The sequence below is a fragment of the Argopecten irradians genome, chromosome 3 (assembly GCF_041381155.1).
Source record: "Argopecten irradians isolate NY chromosome 3, Ai_NY, whole genome shotgun sequence".
Classification (NCBI taxonomy): domain Eukaryota; kingdom Metazoa; phylum Mollusca; class Bivalvia; order Pectinida; family Pectinidae; genus Argopecten; species Argopecten irradians.
In genome coordinates, this window is record NC_091136.1 from 59,557,448 (window position 1) to 59,581,601 (window position 24,154).

Below are 24,154 nucleotides of genomic sequence, written 5' to 3' on the forward strand. Positions count from 1 at the left end.
CAAGTATAGACATAATTACTCCCTTCCATTATCTAAGTTTAAGCTTTTATGCTTCTAATATCTTCTGGAAGTTTTGTCTTAACCCAATGACTTTTTTGTGTAGTAAGAACCAAAGGTGGGAAATGATTCTAAAGGCCTAGCTCAGTCAAAGCTGAACAGGTTGATTTTTATTGTTAAAGTGTGAAGTTGTGGTACACTACTGGGACTTAAACTCCGGGTAGTCTTATTTGTGTGAGGCTGGATTTGTGTGAGGCTGGTTAGAGTGCAGTCATAATGACTTCAAACAAAGACTCATTAAAAATCATATTGATAATACAATCAATGCTACCTAATTTGTATATAACTTATAGCTGTAAATTATATACAAAATCCCAGTAGGTAGTATTGATTGTATTATTAATATTAATTTTTAATGAGTATTTGTTTGAAGTCATTATGACTGCACCCTAACCATCCTCACACAAATAAGACTACCAAGATGGTATAACTCTCATATTTTGTAAGACCGTCTCATATCTAGTGATAGTTATTTCAGATCTATTAAACAATGAACTATAGATATATGTTTTGATAGACGGTGTTACTTTAGTATTTTAGTAAACATTAGATTATTTTGTAGACATGCAAATTTAATGTAAAAACAAAAGAAATAAACTATAAATAAGACATTGAAATGATATGTATCACCTATTATCATCTTATAACTGGTGTTGTCTTTTTTCCAAACAAAAAGTAAATGGTATCAAGATAGATTTGCTATGGGTATTTCTACAAGAAAACAATGGAGGCAATGATAAGGGTTAAAAGTAATTGTGTAGGATATGGTTTCATCAAATGTAATAACCTACCGGTACCATAGGTTACAGTGTTAAACAAATTTGGAGGGAAATCAAGAGGAAAAAAAGATAATTGTAATTTATGAATCAAATACTTCTGAATGATGTGGATCACAGGGATCTGAGAATTAGTTACAGATTATATAATCATGGACCCACCAGACACAGGGATCTGAGAATTAGTTACAGATTATATAATCATGGACCCACCAGAGTGCCCTAAGACCATTTTTAGATGTTTTAGAGGTCTAGATAAAAAAACGATAAAAATCATATTCTACATGGTACTATATATGAGAAGGGTGGTAAGCTCACAAATTCAAAATTTCTAACCCGCCTAACTCAGTGATTTTTCAGGGTATTTTGGGAAAATGTTTTTGTAACAAATTGGGAATTTCTAATCACAAAAAAAGCAGTTTTGGGAAAAAGTTACACATTACTAAACATGGTATTATAGGTGATTAGATATTGTAAAACAGTAAACTATGTCAATTTATCAAAAGGTGACGACCATCACAACAGTTTCAGAGTAGTTTGTTTTTAAATTAAACATCGAGAGGAGAGATTTCCGGGTTTTATTTGGTTTTACAGTGATTTGATTTGGGAATTCTTCATTGTAATTGGGAAAAAAATAGAGGGAGTTTGGGATTGGGAATGGGGTCGTTTATCGACCCCAGTTATATAAGGAGAAAAATCACTGTGTAACCTTTAGAGTAATGTTTGTCACGTTGGGGCTTAAATTGTCTTAGTAGCGGCACTTTGTATAGATGTGTAGGATGATTTTGAAAGGAAAATTATCGCTCTTTCCAACGGTAGTAACCGTTTTTATGAAGATGTGCTAAAAATGTGTTTTTATAGCTGCTAAAGGTAGGCGGGTTAGAAATTTTGCGTCTGTGAGCTTGCCACCCTTCTCTCATATAGCGCCATGTAGAGTATGATTTTACCGTTTTTTTATCTAGACCTCTAAAACATCTCAAAAATGGTCTTAGGGCACACTGGTGGGTCCAATATTATAATCTGTACCTAATTCTCATATCCCTGTGATGTGGATATGTTATTCTGATCATAGCAAAGATGACAACAAGTACTTTATAAATATGTTTCATACAGTCTCAGAAAGTCTTTCAAAAGTGTCATGTTTAAGATATGTATGAAAATGGCCTTTAATTTCTTATGATAAACCTACAAACTTCTCTGTAAATTCAAAACAAATCCATGGTGTTAGGCAACTTCCACAAGGTTTCTGTTGGTGTCAAGGGAGATAACTCTGGTAGCCTTATATCAGATTGGTATATGTATATTGGTAATTAGTGGTACAGTGATAGTGTCTTAATTTCAGTTTCCTGTATTGTTTTATTTTTAAATGTGTATATTTTGATAAATATGCAGTGAAATCAATATAGTTTGAAATAATCTGTTCAATAGAATTGATGTTAGACAATAAACTATAGAATGTGGTAACCTTAATTTGAAGGCAATATATGATGATGGTGCTACAGATCAGAGTATCATACAGTTGATATACATAGTATGAACTAATATTTATGTTTCAAACATATTAGAGAACTTAACTATTTTCATACCAACTATACAGTAAGTCAGTTTTATTGTGTAATTTTAATACCACTGAATGATTTGATAATTTATCATAAGGTATTTAAAAATAAATGGCTTTGATTATGTCTGCAATGAGATGATAATCTTTTGTAATAACGATATAAATTATAGAAATCCTTTTCCTGTCAACAATCTATAGTCACTGCCTTTATAATGCGTGTGCAGACTTTAAATGACGTTCAGATATAAGCTTCAATTAGGGAAACTACTTGATTAACCCCTTTTATTGGAAATAATATCCCTGAACGTTTAGTAAATACGCACCTATTGTACGGCTGTGTGCATATTAAAAGGCTGGAAATTTGTATGAAACCTTTTGAGGTGATAAAATAACCCAATTTCAATTGATCAAATATCTGATTATAAATTCAGCCGGTCCAGGCCACAATTTAGGGACTCCAGTCTTTGTATCAGCTTTCAATGGACAGCTTCCAATAGAGGTTTTTTTTCATGTTTGACATTTAAACTAGAATGGTCTATTTAGAGTTTGCATTGGTTGGATGGTATCTGTATGATCCGTGGGGAACAAAAGGGCGGCCAGTTTTTCCCCCTAGATTACAAGTGTTAGCCTTTAGTTGGTGTGTGTGTCTTTTGAAGCTGTACAATCAATGACCAGGCGGTAAGGTACGCGAGGTGGCCTTCATTATGTTAGGACTTATTGATAAAACATACACATTTAGCACCTGGGGGTAAGTCTACCTGTAAGTATTAGGCCTTTAATTCTAACAGTAGTTTATAGGCTTCATGCCAGGACATGCTTCAATGTTTAAAGTGACAAACACCGACTCCACCTGGAATGGCAGTAGGCCTGCGTGTATATTATTCTACGGCTTCAGATCGAATTCCTAACGTAGATAAACAGGAATCAAGGAGTGTTTATTAACACTGTCAGAATTTCCTGTCACACCAGATACTGTGTATATGATGTGCGATTTGTTTTTTAATTTCTGAATTAGTGCCAATTATTTTGTTATTAAATTCTAAATAGTGAAGTTAATATGATAGTTTTCACTGGAGCTGATACTTGATTACCTTGGTTGGTGTGACAGGAGTACTCTGGGAAGATGTTGTGTTGATGGAATGCCAGATAATTAATCCACATCTGGTGTAATTCTGTAAAAGGTTTGATTGTGCCAGTCTGATGTCAGTCAAGTTGTTCCAGTAAGTCTGATCGCCTTGAGGAGACAATAACAGATCATACTGAAGTTGTGCCAGGAAATTTATTATCTTATTAATTTCCTTAACAGGAACATACCACCTGGGCTAACGAACTTCTGAAGTACGACAATCCAAAGGATAAAAGTGTTCCGATAGTAGACTTACGGAAAAGTATCGGAGATGGGACAACCCTGGTTACTCTGACGGAGAAAGTGTGTAAGTATATCTGGTGTTGTAATAATATAGTATTAGAATTATATAGACATCATCTATTATAGCCATTTCCGGTTATATATCATTATTATAGACCAGCTGGGAATTGGTTTAGGTACTAATGTAACAGACCTGGGGCCGAAGACCAGGTAGCTCAATTGGTAGAGCATCCGACTAGTGTTTGAAGGGTCCTGGGTTTGAACCATGGTCTGGTCATGCATTTTACTGCTCCTCTTAAACAGTGCTGGTCAGTAGTGTCCAGTGGTTACTTATACTGCTATATATGGATGTGTTAGGAAAGGTATTGCCCCTCCCTAAGGTAGATGTTTGTTTTAAGTCTGAGGAGGATTATAGAGTATAGGTAACAGATTATAGGTGATAGAATCTGGAAACATTGACTGAAGGGATAAACTCTTCTAGTAATGTAATAACCTGTTTCCCAGGTGAAAAACAGGTAACTAATCATTTATAAACATGTAACCTGTAATCCTGGTGTAATATTACACAGGTAAACACAGGTAGCAATCTATAACTACATTACAGAATTAGTAACGTTACACAAGTAAACAATAGGTCCTACGTGTATTGATAGGAATGTTGTAATCGTCAGCTTAATGAAAATCAATGTCTGCAGAAAACACAAGCTTGTTGAGACAATCTGGGTATTATACCTGTATTATAGCTGTACTAATAACACAGGTAAGGATGCCAGATGTATATGTAATATTTCAGGTAAGATAACATCATCAGATTATATCACCAGGTTACAATGGAACTTCATTTTACTGTAGTATATATGTATTTAATTGTCCTCATGGCAGGCATGATAGCAAACTAGGAAGGGGTTGGACAGACATGAAGGGAGGTGGTTAGGATGGAGACTTGGGGTGGAGTTTAAGATGGAGGGGAATTAGGATGGAGATTTGGGTGGGATTTAGGATGGAGGGGTGAGTTAGTATGGAGACTTGGGGTGGGGTTTAGGATGGAGGGGGCATGCAGGAGGATTAGAGGAAATTTACAGGTAGGGTTGGGCAGTCAAGGACAATGGTTAGAGAGAAGGTAGAATAGAAAGAGGACTAAGGACAATTATGACAGAGGGGAAGAGTAGGGTAGTTATGTGACATAGATTGAGTGGTAAAATAGGATTGAAGGGATAAGACAGTATTGTTATCCATATTTTAAGTGGAGACATGTCTTCTTCCTTTTCGGCACTCATCAACGCTGTCAATAATTGACGATAACGTCAAAAAATATATAGACAATACAAAATTATTTTTGATACCATCACACATGTATGTGACTACAGGTCCAATTGTCTTTGAGTGATTAAGAGAAATATTTGTGAGACTAGGTCACGCCTAACTCCTTAGAAGGTGACACACACCTTTAAAATCTCCCATTGTATCGACTATTGATCCTGTCTTCTGGTAGTGATATGGACTCCTTCATTATCATTCAGCACACGTACAATGACAATATGTCGTGCATTTTATACCAGGTCTGATACATTATTTATAGGACCTGATATCTATCAGTTCCATGGTATGCTTGTAGTATTATTTTTCATATTATTACAATATCAAATCATCATTATCAGGTATGTTAATTTTACAATCTTTTCTATATTATTGTGACCTTTCAAATATCCCATTTTAATTCTGTATTATGTTTCAGTCTATATCATTAACACAGCCCCTATTGGGGCAGACTGAAGGTTGAATTAACTCTGTACACAAAGATTCCTGGGTAGTATTCCTCGCTGTAGTGTTTATAAATCACCAAGTTATGTGGGTCCTAGTCTGTGGTAAATGGTTCACTTTTTATGTCTATCAAAACATTCCAGCCTTGGATATCTTCAAAAATGTTTTACACACTAGGTCAAAAGCACTGCAGGTAAAACTAAAACTGATTTTTGATGGTGATCAGTCATCGAGCCAACATATTGACATTTACTACCAGAATACCTTTAGTCTGTACAAACAAGTCCGAGTGGCTTTATTGAGTTTGACGGAATATTGAATATTATCCTGTATTTATTGGCTAGCCATCTGACAATAGGGTAACACCATTGTGTCCAAAGTTTCAGTGGAATGCATACATTGATTATCTATATATTGACAAAATATAATTAAAACTCTGACATTGGATAGACATTATCTACTTTTTGTGTCCAATATGTAAGTGTAATGGACCTTTGACATTTTCCTAAAATTTTCAGTGATAATGTTCTCTACACATTACCTAAGCACATAAGTACAATGTAGCCATTGATCTGAAATATCATAAAACATCACAGTAGGCCTAAACTGTATATCAAGGAAATTGTTTTGTGTTTACCACCTCAGAATCTGACAGGGAAAACCAGTTTTGTAGCAGTACACTGAATGAGGCTATTTGTCGAAGATACATTGAATTAAAAAACAAAACAAAAAATAGCATACAGTATTTGTGCATTCACATCATAAAGTTTTGGGATTAATTATGACTGTTATGGCACTTTATGACAAATGAAATTTCAATATTATTACATGTATCTAGCTATTCTTCACATGTCAAACAATAGTTTGATGGGGTCACATGGTATGCTGGATTGTTTGAGATGCGTGGGCTATACTGCTGGGACTAGAGCACCCAAGTTTAAAAACAAGTTTGTCAGTGTGATTAGTATCAGCGCCTTGATCGAGACAATTTGTTTACTGACTGTCCTCATGATGAACAGATTAAAATTTAAAACATTTCCAGTCAGGTGGCTCCAAACTTGTCTTTATTGAACAAAACCACTCGAACAGTGAGTGATTGGGTGCAGACATAGAATGATGAGTTGTGGTGTTAGGTTAGGCAACCTTACACATAACCATTTACTCTAGACTTAGACTTTAGAATTGTTCTTAGAATTAAGACAGATTTGCACAAGTGAAGTGTATAGATTTATAATCTGACTTAAACCTCAATGTCACAATGACCATTACACATTACACAGGGTAGGATTTCTACAGGTGTATAAACTCAGGGTCAGTGCTGAGAACGGTCAAGTAGCTGTTTATTTTGTCAGATATTTGTTACACAGATTTATGTCAATGTTATTGGTAACATTTATAAATGTATACCTATCATGTGCTGTATTATAGACTATACGTATACTGAGAAACTGAAGGTTGTTATTGCCCCATTACCTACTATAAGGAGGAAGGTAATTAAGATAAGTGTGCAGCATTGATGGACAACAGGTGCTCCTATAGTGTTATCACACTGAACTTTACCAGCAATAAATAAAATACACCGGTAAATAACGCAATGAAGGTTAGTGGGTATTTACATTGAGGTCACAAGGAAACTAAACATTGAAGTCACAAGGAAACTAAACATTGAAGTCACAAGGAAACTAAACATTGAAGTCACAAGGAAACTAAACATTGAGGTCACAAGGAAACTAAACATTGAGGTCACAAGGAAACTGAACATTGAAGTCACAAGGAAACTAAACATTGAGGTCACAAGGAAATTGAACATTGAAGTCACAAGGAAGCTAAACATTGAAGTCACAAGGAAACTGAACATTGAAGTCACAAGGAAACTAAACATTGAAGTCACAAGGAAACCGAACATTGAAGTCACAAGGAAATTAAACATTGAAGTCACAAGGAAACTAAACATTGAAGTCACAAGCAAACTGAACATTGAAGTCACAAGGAAATTAAACATTGAAGTCACAAGAAAACTAAACTTTGAAGTCACAAGCAAACTAAACATTGAAGTCATAAGCAAACTAAACATTGAGGAGGAAAGCCCAAGTACCCGGAGAAAAAACCACTGGCCAGCAGTCAGTACCTGGCAACTGCCCTACATCGGGTTTGAACTTGCAACCCAGAGGGGGAGGGATTGTGGTAATATGTCGAGACATCTTAACCACTCTGCCACCGCATCCCCTAATAGTAGAATAGTCTAATTGAATAATGGAGAATATGATAAACTCTACTTACAGATTCGCCATAATTAGCACCCATGGTACTTTAATAATTGTAACAAAAGGGGGCACTTATTAATGAAATCGAAATGCAAGTTGTGGGCTAAAAAAAGGGGGCACTTATTAATGAATCAAAATGCAATTTGTGGGCTAAAAAAGGGGGCACTTATTAATGAATCAAAATGCAATTTGTGGGCTAAAAAATGTCAGCCATATTTTAAATCTTTCTGTACTCATGGCATTGTTATACAACCAGAAAAGGGGAGGAGCACTTATAGGGGGAGGGGCACTAATTACTGCAAATATGGTATTCAAAATAAACCTGATAACCTTCTTGATTAATTGTTCTCTAAACAATTTGTGACCAGAAAGGGAGAAGTAGATTTGTTTTGTACAGCAAACAATCAGTATCTTTGTATAAGTCTGTTTTTATAATCAACAGCTTTTAATTTGAAATTCCTTAAAATATTCCATGTGTGTAACAATATACTATCATGATTACAAAGTTATTTTGTTAACACTTTGTCACATTAGAACCCCATTAGTGTTGAGTTTGGTACAGGCGTGAGGGCAATCTGTGGTTATGTAAGTGTACAATGGTGTCACATCCCCCAAACCTCACACACAACAACCCTGTCATACACCTCACTAAATACCAGATTAAATTTCTCTAAAACTTTAAATAGGGTCATCTCTATCTTTAAGGGTTGAATAGACAGTTTTTAACTTTTAAATCCAGGAAGAATGGCTTTCTGTAAACTGTTAAAAGTTACAGTTAACACGCGAGGCTATAAAACTGGATTGTCAATCTTTATGGAGATACCAGCCGGGCCCTATACAATGGCCAGTTTACAGATAATCCACAGAAATATGGAAGAATGGGACTAAACTGTCATCTGTCTGGCAGATAATAGCCTACCTCCCCTCACTGGTCGGGCTGTTTATTGTTTGTTAGTACATGTAACGGTGCTATCGTCAATAAGTGAGATTTCGTGACGACCTAAGTGTCTCATTTGTTCATCGAAAAAATAAGAGATGCAACTCCTGAGCCAGGTACTAAATGGTATATATTCTAGGTTCATCTGGTGCTGCTGTTTGTCCAAGGCCAAGAAGATGAACCACTATGCACATGAACTTACAGCAGGACGCTGATTCTTAAGAATTTCTCCGCCTGGAGTTTTCTTTTTGTCTCATTTTTTGTGCACACGGAGCCTTTAGTTTTGCTATGACATACTGCAGGTTTGGATATATTCACAGTGATAGTAATCCCTGGAATAGGAGGATACACATTGACCATATATAGTACAATTCATACTCTTTATAGTGATACGTTTTCATAATTTGAAATGACGACATAGTTTTCTGTCTGGTACAATACAATACCACCCAACATTAACAAGAGGTCACCAGAACTATTAGGCAGGGATGGGAAACTTTACCGTGGTTCTCCTCCCACTTGGAATGAATTACATCCATGCATAATGTGTCCATGTTAGCAGTACACAGTGTAAAGGATATCTTCGTGTTCTTTAGTTGTCGGTCGTAAAAAGATATTTCTGAAAAATTTCTCGCCAATATGGCTGAATACGGGAGTTATTATGTAGTTTTAATGACAGACTTAGACAGTGTGTTCCAATGAGAAGAAAACACCTTATGTTATTATGTCGGATAGAGGCTTGAAGTAGTATCTAGTGTCTGGTTTATCTGGCAGAAGGGGTTTGAGTAGAGAGGCAGTATTTCGATGATAAAATAATGCAATCTTTGGGCTGTTTTGATGGGTAACTAGCAGTATGTTTCAGTAAGACAGCGCTATAATGACAGGGTGGAGCCCGCTGGGTAACTGTAGCAGTATGTTTCAGTAAGACAGTACTATAATGACAGGGTGGGGCCTGCTGGGTAACTGTAGCAGTATGTTTCAGTAAGACAGTACTATAATGACAGGGTGGGGCCTGCTGGGTAACTGTAGCAGTATGTTTCAGTAAGACAACACTATAATGACAGGATGGGGCCTGCTGGGTAACAGTAGCAGTATGTTTCAGTAAGACAACACTATAATGACAGGGTGGAGCCTGCTGGGTAACTGTAGCAGTATGTTTCAGTAAGACAGTACTATAATGACAGGGTGGGGCCTGCTGGGTAACTGTAGCAGTATGTTTCAGTAAGACAGCACTATAATGACAGGATGGGGCCTGCTGGGTAACAGTAGCAGTATGTTTCAGTAAGACAGCACTATAATGACAGGATGGGGCCTGCTGGGTAACAGTAGCAGTATGTTTCAGTAAGACAGAACTTTAATGACAGGATGGGGCCTGCTGGGTAACTGTAGCAGTATGTTTCAGTAAGACAGTACTATAATGACAGGGTGGGGCCTGCTGGGTAACAGTAGCAGTATGTTTCAGTAAGACAGCACTATAATGACAGGGTGGGGCCTGCTGGGTAACTGTAGCAGTATGTTTCAGTAAGACAACACTATAATGACAGGATGGGGCCTGCTGGGTAACAGTAGCAGTATGTTTCAGTAAGACAACACTATAATGACAATGTTGGGCCTGCTGGGTAACAGTAGCAGTATGTTTCAGTAAGACAACACTATAATGACAGGGTTGGGCCTGCTGGGTAACAGTAGCAGTATGTTTCAGTAAGACAGAACTATAATGACAGGGTGGAGCCCGCTGGGTAACTGTAGCAGTATGTTTCAGTAAGACAGCACTATAATGACAGGGTGGAGCCCGCTGGGTAACTGTAGCAGTATGTTTCAGTAAGACAACACTATAATGACAGGATGGGGCCTGCTGGGTAACAGTAGCAGTATGTTTCAGTAAGACAACACTATAATGACAGGGTGGGGCCTGCTGGGTAACAGTAGCAGTATGTTTCAGTAAGACAACACTATAATGACAGGGTGGGGCCTGCTGGGTAACTGTAGCAGTATGTTTCAGTAAGACAGCACTTTAATGACTGGAGGGGGCCTGCTGGGTAACAGTAGCAGTATGTTTCAGTAAGAGCACTATAATGACGGTGGGCCTGCTGGGTAACAGTAGCAGTATGTTTCAGTAAAAAAGTAGTATAATGACAGGGTGGGACCTGCTGGGTAACTGTAGCAGTATGTTTCAGTAAGACAGTACTATAATGACAGGGTTGGGCCTGCTGGGTAACAGTAGCAGTATATTTCAGTAAGACAGTACTATAATGACAGGGTGGGGCCTGCTGGGTAACAGTAGCAGTATATTTCAGTAAGACAGTACTATAATGACAGGGTGGGGCCTGCTGGGTAACAGTAGCAGTATGTTTCAGTAAGACAGTACTATAATGACAGGGTGGAGCCCGCTGGGTAACTGTAGCAGTATGTTTCAGTAAGACAACACTATAATGACAGGATGGGGCCCGCTGGGTAACTGTAGCAGTATGTTTCAGTAAGACAGTACTATAATGACAAGGTTGGGCCTGCTGGGTAACAGTAGCAGTATGTTTCAGTAAGACAACACTATAATGACAGGATGGGGCCTGCTGGGTAACAGTAGCAGTATGTTTCAGTAAGACAGTACTATAATGACAGGGTGGAGCCCGCTGGGTAACTGTAGCAGTATGTTTCAGTAAGACCACACTATAATGACAGGGTGGAGCCCGCTGGGTAACTGTAGCAGTATGTTTCAGTAAGACAGCACTTTAATGACTGGATGGGGCCTGCTGGGTAACTGTAGCAGTATGTTTCAGTAAGACAGTACTATAATGACAGGGTGGAGCCCGCTGGGTAACTGTAGCAGTATGTTTCAGTAAGATAGTATTATAATGACAAGGTTGGGCCTGCTGGGTAACAGTAGCAGTATGTTTCAGTAAGACAACACTATAATGACAGGATGGGGCCTGCTGGGTAACTGTAGCAGTATGTTTCAGTAAGACAGTACTATAATGACAAGGTTGGGCCTGCTGGGTAACAGTAGCAGTATGTTTCAGTAAGACAACACTATAATGACAGGATGGGGCCTGCTGGGTAACAGTAGCAGTATGTTTCAGTAAGACAGTACTATAATGACTGAATGGGGCCTGTTGGGTAACTGTAGCAGTATGTTTCAGTAAGACAACACTATAATGACAGGATGGGGCCTGCTGGGTAACAGTAGCAGTATATTTCAGTAAGACAGTACTATAATGACAGGATGGGGCCTGTTGGGTAACTGTAGCAGTATGTTTCAGTAAGACAACACTATAATGACAGGATGGGGCCTGCTGGGTAACAGTAGCAGTATATTTCAGTAAGACAGTACTATAATGACAGGGTGGAGCCCGCTGGGTAACTGTAGCAGTATGTTTCAGTAAGACAGCACTATAATGACAGGGTGGAGCCCGCTGGGTAACTGTAGCAGTATGTTTCAGTAAGACAACACTATAATGACAGGATGGGGCCTGCTGGGTAACAGTAGCAGTATGTTTCAGTAAGACAGAACTATAATGACAGGATGGGGCCTGCTGGGTAACTGTAGCAGTATGTTTCAGTAAGACAGTACTATAATGACAGAATGGGGCCTGTTGGGTAACTGTAGCAGTATGTTTCAGTAAGACAACACTATAATGACAGGATGGGGCCTGCTGGGTAACAGTAGCAGTATATTTCAGTAAGACAGTACTATAATGACAGGGTGGAGCCCGCTGGGTAACTGTAGCAGTATGTTTCAGTAAGACAGTACTATAATGACAGGATGGGGCCTGCTGGGTAACAGTAGCAGTATGTTTCAGTAAGATAGCACTATAATGACAGGATGGGACCTGCTGGGTAACAGTAGCAGTATGTTTCAGTAAGACAACACTATAATGACAGGATGGGGCCTGCTGGGTAACAGTAGCAGTATGTTTCAGTAAGACAACACTATAATGACAGGGTGGAGCCTGCTGGGTAACAGTAGCAGTATGTTTCAGTAAGACAGCACTATACTGACAGGGTGGGGCCTGCTGGGTAACTGTAGCAGTATGTTTCAGTAAGACAGTACTATAATGACAGGGTGGAGCCCTGCTGGGTAACTAGCAGTATGTTTCAGTAAGACAGTACTATATTGACAGGGTTGGGCCTGCTGGGTAACAGTGGCAGTATATTTCAGTAAGACAGTACTATAATGACAGGGTGGGCCTGCTGGGTAACTGTAGCAGTATGTTTCAGTAAGACAACACTATAATGACAGGATGGGGCCCGCTGGGTAACTGTAGCAGTATGTTTCAGTAAGATAGTATTATAATGACAAGGTTGGGCCTGCTGGGTAACAGTAGCAGTATGTTTCAGTAAGACAACACTATAATGACAGGATGGGGCCTGCTGGGTAACAGTAGCAGTATGTTTCAGTAAGACAGTACTATAATGACAGGGTGGGGCCTGCTGGGTAACAGTAGCAGTATGTTTCAGTAAGACAACACTATAATGACAGGGTGGAGCCCGCTGGGTAACTGTAGCAGTATGTTTCAGTAAGACAGCACTATAATGACTGGATGGGGCCTGCTGGGTAACTGTAGCAGTATGTTTCAGTAAGACAGTACTATAATGACAGGGTGGAGCCCGCTGGGTAACTGTAGCAGTATGTTTCAGTAAGATAGTATTATAATGACAAGGTTGGGCCTGCTGGGTAACAGTAGCAGTATGTTTCAGTAAGACAACACTATAATGACAGGATGGGGCCTGCTGGGTAACTGTAGCAGTATGTTTCAGTAAGACAGTACTATAATGACAAGGTTGGGCCTGCTGGGTAACAGTAGCAGTATGTTTCAGTAAGACAACACTATAATGACAGGATGGGGCCTGCTGGGTAACAGTAGCAGTATGTTTCAGTAAGACAGTAGACAGTACTATAATGACAGGTTGGGCCTGCTGGGTAACAGTAGCAGTATGTTTCAGTAAGACAACACTATAATGACAGGATGGGGCCTGCTGGGTAACAGTAGCAGTATGTTTCAGTAAGACAGTACTATAATGACTGGATGGGGCCTGTTGGGTAACTGTAGCAGTATGTTTCAGTAAGACAACACTATAATGACAGGATGGGGCCTGCTGGGTAACAGTAGCAGTATGTTTCAGTAAGACAGTACTATAATGACAGGATGGGGCCTGCTGGGTAACTGTAGCAGTATGTTTCAGTAAGACAACACTATAATGACAGGATGGGGCCTGCTGGGTAACAGTAGCAGTATATTTCAGTAAGACAGTACTATAATGACAGGGTGGAGCCCGCTGGGTAACTGTAGCAGTATGTTTCAGTAAGACAACACTATAATGACAGGATGGAGCCCGCTGGGTAACTGTAGCAGTATATTTCAGTAAGACAACACTATAATGACAGGATGGGGCCTGCTGGGTAACTGTAGCAGTATGTTTCAGTAAGACAGTACTATAATGACAGGATGGAGCCCGCTGGGTAACTGTAGCAGTATGTTTCAGTAAGACAGTACTATAATGACAGGATGGGGCCTGCTGGGTAACTGTAGCAGTATGTTTCAGTAAGACAACACTATAATGACAGGATGGGGCCTGCTGGGTAACAGTAGCAGTATATTTCAGTAAGACAGTACTATAATGACAGGGTGGAGCCCGCTGGGTAACTGTAGCAGTATGTTTCAGTAAGACAGCACTATAATGACAGGATGGGGCCTGCTGGGTAACAGTAGCAGTATGTTTCAGTAAGACAGCACTATAATGACAGGATGGGGCCTGCTGGGTAACAGTAGCAGTATGTTTCAGTAAGACAGTACTATAATGACAGGGTGGGGCCTGCTGGGTAACAGTAGCAGTATGTTTCAGTAAGACAGTACTATAATGACAGGATGGGGCCTGCTGGGTAACAGTAGCAGTATGTTTCAGTAAGACAACACTATAATGACAGGATGGGGCCTGCTGGGTAACAGTAGCAGTATGTTTCAGTAAGACAGTACTATAATGACAGGGTGGAGCCCGCTGGGTAACTGTAGCAGTATGTTTCAGTAAGACAGTACTATATTGACAGGATGGGGCCTGCTGGGTAACTGTAGCAGTATGTTTCAGTAAGATAGTACTATAATGACTGGATGGGTTTTGTTTAGTACCTGTGGTAGTTTATTTCAGTGAGATAGCATTAAAACTCCGCATTTTATCCTTTTCTTTACAAACCAAACCTCCTTCAGCCTTCTGACGTCCACGCAGAACATGGCATCCTTAATTTACATGTGTTACATTCATTTACAATCGTTACACCCCCATCTCCCTTGGACTATATCATAGCAAAACTGTCGGCAGTTTAGCAGAGCAGGCCTGTGATTGGTCAATTTTTTCTCCAGAACTGCCTTCAATTTTACTATGACATAGTCCAGGGGTGTAGAGATCGTTAGTGATTATAAAAATCGGTAATTGATGACGAGAGCAGGGAGGCTGTCCTGATTGCGATTTTGACATGTTGATTGGATATATAAACGAATCTGATTCCTTTTACGTCTGATGTAGACAAATTTGTGTTATTCATATCAAAAGTAACAGGTAATGATTACCACCTAGAATGTTTTAAACTGTGCCAAATTTCCCCCTCTTTGTACACATTTGAAATTACTCAGCATTTTGTCCCCTGCTTCAATTTTATGCATAATAGCTTCTTATGTGAGTTAATGATGTAGTGTATACTTTGTGAATTAGAAATAGTTATTTTGTGTATGCCTATGATTATAGATACACAAATCAGTGTAGATGTATGGTAATGTCCACTATAGTATTAGGGATATGTAAAACAGGATTAGAACAGGACAGTACATGTCTAGTTGAAAATGTTTTACACAGGTACATCTACCTGCTCAGGTATATCGGATCAGACACAGATACAGGTGTTATAATTGGCATTTGTTGATGCGTACAAAATTTTACCTGTTCTAAAGATGTTTCTCAGCAGCTTTCTTGCTCATAAAAATATTGACTCAATAAGGTTTTACGGCTTTCTAATGTTATATTTTACAACTATTTTCTGACTGTGGAGATGACTTATGGACAAAAAATGTGTTTGATGAAGGTAAATTGTAGTGAGAATGCTGCATCACGGTGAATACCTGGTGTCATTATAGTCGCGTGTTAATGAGGTTTTACCTGTTTGCCTACTTGGGGTAACCAAGAATTACTTAACACTATGTACTACAGATCAACAACACAGAGGGCACGTTGCCTGGCTCTCTATGTTTGGGAATGAACAAGGTGATTTGGTTTTTTCGAAAACTTTTCACTTGTATATTTTCTAAAACGCTAGATGTAACACAGGAAAAGCTGACTCTGTGATAAACATATTGCAGTTGATGATATAAAATTTAATAGTCAACGTGTTCAAGTATGGAATTCAGGAAATTGAAGAAATCCTCATTAGAGCATGACCATTAACTGTGGTTTGTAGCAGGATTATTGATCAATAATTCATGATTACGTCGTCAGGCAGTGATTATTTTACCTGGTCCCCGTCTGATCCCCATTAGGGGTGTCTGTCCACACCAGCAGGTTGTACACCTGTCGTCAATCATTCCCGCGTCGATTGAAAGTGAAATTGACAACAGGTATGACATAGATGTACCTGTACCCAGTCCCCTACCAGAGGTAGCTGACGAGATCTATAATAAGGTAGGCATGCTGTCCCTATGATAAGGGTGCTGTAATGTTAGGTTTTATATCTGTTGGCAGTTTGCCCCTGATTTTGTTATGGTTCTGTAGTAAGGTGTTGTATTCACTATATCCCTAATATAGGGGTTCTGTACCAAGTTAGTTAACAGTCTTAGATCAACATATGCCCCTATTTAGGGAATTTTGGTACCAAGATATGTATTCTGCCCCTATCTAGGGGTTTTGGTACCAAGATTCTGTACCTAAATTAGGGGTTTTGTACTAATGATTCTTGTATTTTACCCTATGTAGATAGTTCTATGAGAAGAGCCCTGACCATAGACAGACCCGATGTGGTGCTAGTGTAATGACAATGATTACAGGTAAAGTGTCCAGGTATGATCATAGAGTGGCCATGCGACCATTCTAAGATGGCACCAGATAATACGCGTCATTTCAGGTATTGATCTGTTGATGTTTTAACAATGATCCACACATGTACATCTGGTGTCGCTAGCTAGCAGCGGGTACAACAATCGGCTAGTCCTCGTTAAGATCCCCCCTGTCTATACCCAGAGGTGTAGAACAGCCAGATGAGTGGCTATGATAGCAGTAGGGTGAGTTACCTATGGCCGACTGAACAGGTAAATTATATATGCGCATGTTGTCGAGCATATTGTGTAACTGAACAGGTGAATCGAACATGTGCTTGATGTAATGTTCAGAACAATGACATCCTTCTTTAGCCATTCTCTACAGTCGCTGTACTACAATTAAAATTTATCATCATTGAAAATTGTGACATTGATGAAGACAGACTTTCACAGACAGATGTGACGTTTTATAAACAGGTGCAGACTTTATAGCAAGGTAATGTAGATTGGCGAGATACGCATGACATTAATATGATCTTTTACACATTTAACTTATTTAAAGTTTGTGTATCATTGGAAGAACATTTCTTCCTTCAAGACACACCAGGTTGTGTTGCTACCCACAGTTGATTGAAAGACTTGTAATATGTTGTTGAGATAATGCTCAAAATTGGAGTGTCCTGGTGGTTGTCTTTGTCAGTATGTTTCATTGAGATAACACTGTAATGTCAGTATAATGTGTGTGGGTGGGGTGTCCTGGTGGTTGTCTTTGTCAGTATGTTTCATTGAGATAACACTGTAATGTCAGTGTAATGTGTGTGGGTGGGGTGTCCTGGTGGTTGTCTTTGTCAGTATGTTTCATTGAGATAACACTGTAATGTCAGTATAATGTGTGTGGGTGGGGTGTCCTGGTGGTTGTCTTTGTCAGTATGTTCATTTTCACTGTAATGTCAGTTAATTGTGGGGGGGTGTCCTGGTGGTTGTCTTTGTCAGTATGTTTCATTGAGATAACACTGTAATGTCAGTATAATGTGTGTGGATGGGGTGTCCTGGTGGTTGTCTTTGTCAGTATGTTTCATTGAGATAACCCTGTAATTGAGAAACCTATAATGTCAGTATAAATGTGTGTGGGTGGGGTGTCCTGGTGGTTGTCTTTGTCAGTATGTTTCCATTGAGATAACACTGTAATGTCAGTATAATGTGTGTAATGGGGTGGGTGTCCTGGTGGTTGTCTTTGTCAGTATGTTTCATTGAGATAACACTATAATGTCAGTATAATGTGTGTGGGTGGGGTGTCCTGGTGGTTGTCTTTGTCAGTATGTTTCATTGAGATAACACCTGTAATGTCAGTATAATGTGTGTGGGTGGGGTGTCCTGGTGGTGTCTTTGTCAGTATGTTTCATTGAGATAACACTATAATGTCAGTATAATGTGTGTGTTTTTTGTCAGTAGTGGTCAGTTATGGTGGGGGGTGTCTGGTGGGTTGTCTTTGTCAGTATATGTTTCATTGAGTAACACTAATGTAGATAACCTTGTATAATGTCAGTGTGTGTGTGTGGGGTTGTCCAGGTTTCATTGTGGGTGGGTGTGTTGTCTTTGTCAGTATGTTTCATTGAGATAACCCTATAATGTCAGTATAATGTGTGTGGGTGGGGTGTCCTGGTGGTTGTCTTTGTCAGTATGTTTCATTGAGATAACCCTATAATGTCAGTATAATGTGTGTGGGTGGGGTGTCCTGGTGGTTGTCTTTGTCAGTATGTTTCATTGAGATAACACTGTAATGTCAGTATAATGTGTGTGGGTGGGGTGTCCTGGTGGTTGTCTTTGTCAGTATGTTTCATTGAGATAACACTATAATGTCAGTATAATGTGTGTGGGTGGGGTGTCCTGGTGGTTGTCTTTGTCAGTATGTTTCATTGAGATAACACTGTAATGTCAGTATAATGTGTGTGGGTGGGGTGGGGTGTCCTGGTGGTTGTCTTTGTCAGTATGTTTCATTGAGATAACCTATAATGTCAGTATAATGTGTGTGTCTTTGTCATTGTTTCATTGAGGTAATGTCATGTATAATGTGTGTGGGTGGGGTGTCGGTGGTTGTCCTGGTGGTTGTCTTTGTCAGTTTTTTTCTTTTTCCAGATTTTTTGCACTAGAAATATGATTGTCTTAAATGTATTTTCAGTATATCATTTATATAGCCATAACGATGACTGCCCAAATTCATCATTTTACTTACCTGTTTAGGATAACTTTTGTGTTACAATTTAATTATGCCAAAACAAGTTTACAGTAGATTGTATCTACACCGTGTGATGATAGGATTTTAGAGAGTGAACTGTCACATTACTGTATCAATTTTTACAGTAGATTGTATATATACACTGTGTGGTGATAGGATTTTAGAGAGTAGAATTGTCATATAGGTGTATCAATATTTAATATGTGAAATGTGCCGAGGTCTGTAATGGCCAACCTATTGATTTCCATTGGAGGAAAATAGTCGCAATCAACTAAAGATATTTACGACTGAGGGCGAGTTAATTGTTTATCTGAATGCCCCAGACCTTGTCTCAGCTTCCGTCAGAAGCAGTTAAGGTAAATTGATATCATAATGTTCACAGGCAGAAAGGCAAAAAACATCAAATATTTGTGACAAGGTTGTTGAATTATAGAAAAGCCAGAGCTTTGATCAAAGATAAACTGCTCCGGGTATGTGACTCAGAATCCTGGTGCTAATCACCCGGAACACTGTGATGGCTAATTCTGTCATTAAGCCGTGACATAATTATAGTCAATACAGCAGCTATTTTAGCAGACTATATATGTGTATTTATCAGAAAAAAATGTTTTTCTACTGTTATTATGTTGTTATAGACAGCAGCTGATTAAAACATAGGTAGATTCCATCACACCTGTATCTGATGAGAAGATCTGACTACAATATCCGTGGATTATCTGAGAATTTCCTCTACAACACTATACAATATATATAAATGCTGACTTAATTCACTTTGTTACCATGGATACTGGTATATCTCTTAGTACTGGGTAGAACCATGTCAGGTGAAGTAATGTACATTGACCTGGGGCTTGTATAGGTCTCCTTACCTGGAGCCAATCAGGATTTTTTTCAGCTTATCACTGTTTTTTATGTGATAGGCAATTTTTTTGTCTGCAGGCAAAATTATGCACATACCCCATCAAGGCTATGTAATCACCATCAAATTAGATATAACAAGATTCAATGTCCATAGTTTATTACTTTGTTACCTTGGAAACACAATGATTGCTACAGAATCAGGAATACATGTGTATATACTGCTGTATAGGGCAATTTACAGATCAATGGATGAACACTTGCTAACAAATATTGATATTTCATTATCAAAAGTTCTTCATCATTTCTTATTCACCTCAAAATAACCAAAGGGTGGTAATAATTATTTAATGTAACTATGAGTATGAAACTGAGAATCAAAAGATTTGGGACTATGTTTAAGATTAATTTTATCTTGTCATAAGACAGTTTGATTTGGTTTGATTAGTTTAACAGCTATAGGGTCATTAAAGGGTGTGCCAGGGTTAGATGGTGGAGGAAAGCTAGAGTATCTGGAGAAAAACCACCGACCAGCAGTCAGTACCTGGCAACTGCCCCACATGGGATTTGAACACGCAACTCAGTGGAGGGCTTGTGGTATAATGTCGGGACATCTTAAGCGCTCGGACTCCACAGCCCCTTCTCACGATAAAAGGCCCTGGCTGAGTAACGAGATGTAAAATAAAAACAAAAGCACATGTATGGACACTGTAGCAAAGTTTTGGCCCTGGTAGATATGAATTGGGGATAATTTTGGGCTCTTGTCAATGTTGGAAGCTGTTGGTGATATACTGTAACACATTATAATGTTTGTCTGTTGGTAGATGGCAGCACAGTTCCCGGTGTTCAAGAGGAGATAACCTGTAAAGGAGATCGTACTGCTAACATCTCACATTGTCTGACGTTCCTAGAGGCGCGAGGTGTAGACTTGGCAGGAATTGATGCTGAAGGTAGGCAACAGTAGTATCTGTTCAATCACAAGGCCAAACTAAGGTAGGCAACAGTAGTATCTGTTCAATCACAAGGCCAAACTAAGGTAGGCAACAGTAGTATCTGTTCAATCACAAGGCCAAACTAAGGTAGGCAACAGTAGCATCTGTTCAATCACAAGGCCAAACTAAGGTAGGCAACAGTAGTATCTGTTCAATCACAAGGCCAAACTAAGGTAGGCAACAGTAGTATCTGTTCAATCACAAGGCCAAACTAAGGTAGGCAACAGTAGTATCTGTTCAATCACAAGGCCAAACTAAGGTAGGCATCAACCTCGATAAATTATAAATGTTGGTGGCAGCAATATGTCAGTATCTGTGCATAAATTAATTTCCATTAGCCAATCACACTCCAACTCCATGCATCCTTGCCGAGAGTGATTGTTTGGGAAAACATTTCAGGTTAAAACTAAAGGCCAATGCTACTGAAAATAGATGCAAAAACATCCACTTCTGTAGACTTTTTGTTTTGTTTTTCTATGAGCATTAAACAATGAAAATTAACATTAGAGCAGTTGAAATGTTTTCACTCATATACTACCGTATTTTATTTCAAAATTTATTTCAAACATTAAGAAATGAAACATCAATTTTTTCTTTCAGATTTAGCTGATGGGAATTTAAAATCTGCTCTGCTGTTAGTTGGAAATCTACGGAGCCATTTGGATGTAAGTTGCATCTTTTAATTATTTAATTAATGTTGTAAATCATGATACATTTATATCAAATTATTGTAATACAACAAAATTAGTCTTTACTCTTTATGGGTTTTTTTCTGTTTAGCAAGGGAAAAGTGAGAGTCAGCCATCTAGACAGGATGTACACAAGGGCCAAGCAGACATCACACAGAGGTTAGACATGCCTGGTACTGTCACCAAGCACCCAGGGGCTCACAGTAACGGAACGACAGGTAATTACACCCACCCAGGGGCTCAAAGTAACGGAACTACAGGTAATAATCCCCACCCAGGGGCTCAAAGTAACGGAACTACAGGTAATAATCCCCACCCAGGGGCTCAAAGTAACAGAACTACAGGTAATAATCCCCACCAAGGGGCTCACAGTAACAGAACGACGGGTAATAATCCACACCCAGGGGCTCACATTAATGGAACAACAGGTAATTACATGTACACCCACCCAAGGGCTCACATTAATGGAACGACAGGTAGTTACATGTACACCCACCCAGGGGCTCACAATAATGGAATGACAGGTAATTACATGTACACCCACCCAGGGGCTCACATTAATGGAACGACAGGTAATTACATGTACACCCACCCAGGGGCTCACAGTAACGGAACGACAGGTAATTACACCCACCTAGGGGCTCAAAATAATGGAAGGACAGGTAATTACACCCACCCAGGGGCTCACAGTAACGGAACGACAGGTAATTACACCCACCCAGGGGCTCAAAGTAACGAAACTACAGGTAATAATCCCCACCCAGGGGCTCACAGTAACAGAACGACGGGTAATAATCCACACCCAGGGGCTCACATTAATGGAACAACAGGTAATTACATGTACACCCACCCAAGGGCTCACATTAATGGAACGACAGGTAATTACATGTATACCCACCCAGGGGCTCACAATAATGGAATGACAGGTAATTACATGTACACCCACCCAGGGGCTCACATTAATGGAACGACAGGTAATTACATGTACACCCACCCAGGGGCTCACAGTAACGGAACGACAGGTAATTACACCCACCTAGGGGCTCAAATTAATGGAAGGACAGGTAATTACACCCACCCAGGGGCTCACAGTAAGGGAACGACAGGTAATAATCCACACCCAGGGGCTCACATAATGGAATGACAGGTAATTACATGTACACCCACCCAGGGACTCACAATAATGGAACGACAGGTAATTATTCCATACCAGGGGCTCACAATAAAGGAACGACAGGTAATATCCCATACCAGGGGCTCACAGTAAGAAAACGATGGGTAATAATCCACACCCAGGGGCTCACATTAATGGAATGACAAATAATTATCCCATACCAGGGGCTCACATTAATGGAACAACAAGTAATTACATGTACACCCGCCAAGGGGCTCACAATAATGGAACGACAGGTAATAATCCAGACCCAGGGCTCACATTAATGGAACAACAGGTAATTACACCCACCCAGGGGCTCACAATAATGGAACGACAGGTAATTACATCCACCCAGGGGCTCACAATAATGGAACGACAGGTAATTATCCTATATTAGGGGCTCACAGTGAGGAAACGAACGGTAATTATCCACACCCAGGGGCTCACAATAATGGAACGAACAGGTAATTATCCACACCCAGGGGCTCACAATAATGGAACAACAGGTAATTATACCCACCCAGGGGCTCACAATAATGGAACGACAGGTAATTATCCCATATCAGGGGCTCACAATAATGGAACGACAGGTAATTATTCCATACCAGGGGCTCAAATAATGGAATGACAGGTAATTACACCCACCCAGGGGCTCACATTAATGGAACAACAGGTAATTACACCCACCCAGGGGCTCACAATGATGGAAGGACAGGTAATTATCCCATATCAGGGGCTCACAATAATGGAACGACAGGTAATAATTCCATACCAGGGGCTCAAATAATGGAATGACAGGTAATTACACCCACCCAGGGGCTCACATTAATGGAACAACAGGTAATTACACCCACCCAGGGGCTCACATTAATGGAACAACAGGTAATTACACCCACCCAGGGGCTCACAGTAAGGGAATGACAGGTAATTATACCCACCCAGGAGCTTACAATACTGGAACGACAGGTAATAATCCACACCCAGGGCTCACAATACTGGAACGACATGTAATAATCCACACCCAGGGCTCACAATACTAGAACGACAGGTAATAATCCACATCCAGGGCTCACAATACTGGAACGACAGGTAATAATCCACACCCAGGGCTCACGATACTGGAACGACAGGTAATAATCCACACCCAGGGCTCACAATACTGGAACAACAGGTAATAATCCACACCCAGGGGCTCACATTACTGGAACAACAGGTAATAATCCACACCCAGGGCTCACAATACTGGAACGACAGGTAATAATCCACACCCAGGGCTCACAATACTAGAATGACATGTAATAATCCACACCCAGGGCTCACAATACTGGAATGACAGGTAATAATCCACATCCAGGGCTCACAATACTGGAACGACAGGTAATAATCCACACCCAGGGCTCACAATACTGGAACGACAGGTAATAATCTACACCCAGGGCTCACAATACTGGAACGACAGGTAATAATCCACACCCAGGGGCTC

At 39.6% G+C, this 24,154-nt stretch overlaps 1 protein-coding gene across 1 annotated transcript in view; it reads left to right on the forward strand.

Annotated features, from left to right (window-relative positions):
• LOC138319245 (neuron navigator 3-like) overlaps window positions 1-24,154 on the forward strand; it is a 40,599-nt gene that overhangs the window by 5,441 nt on the left and 11,004 nt on the right. Inside the window, exons 3-6 of the mRNA XM_069262265.1 lie at window positions 3,701-3,827; window positions 20,659-20,784; window positions 21,427-21,491; window positions 21,607-21,733. Coding sequence (XP_069118366.1) covers window positions 3,701-3,827; window positions 20,659-20,784; window positions 21,427-21,491; window positions 21,607-21,733 — 445 coding nt within the window. The remainder of the gene's footprint in view (window positions 1-3,700; window positions 3,828-20,658; window positions 20,785-21,426; window positions 21,492-21,606; window positions 21,734-24,154) is intronic.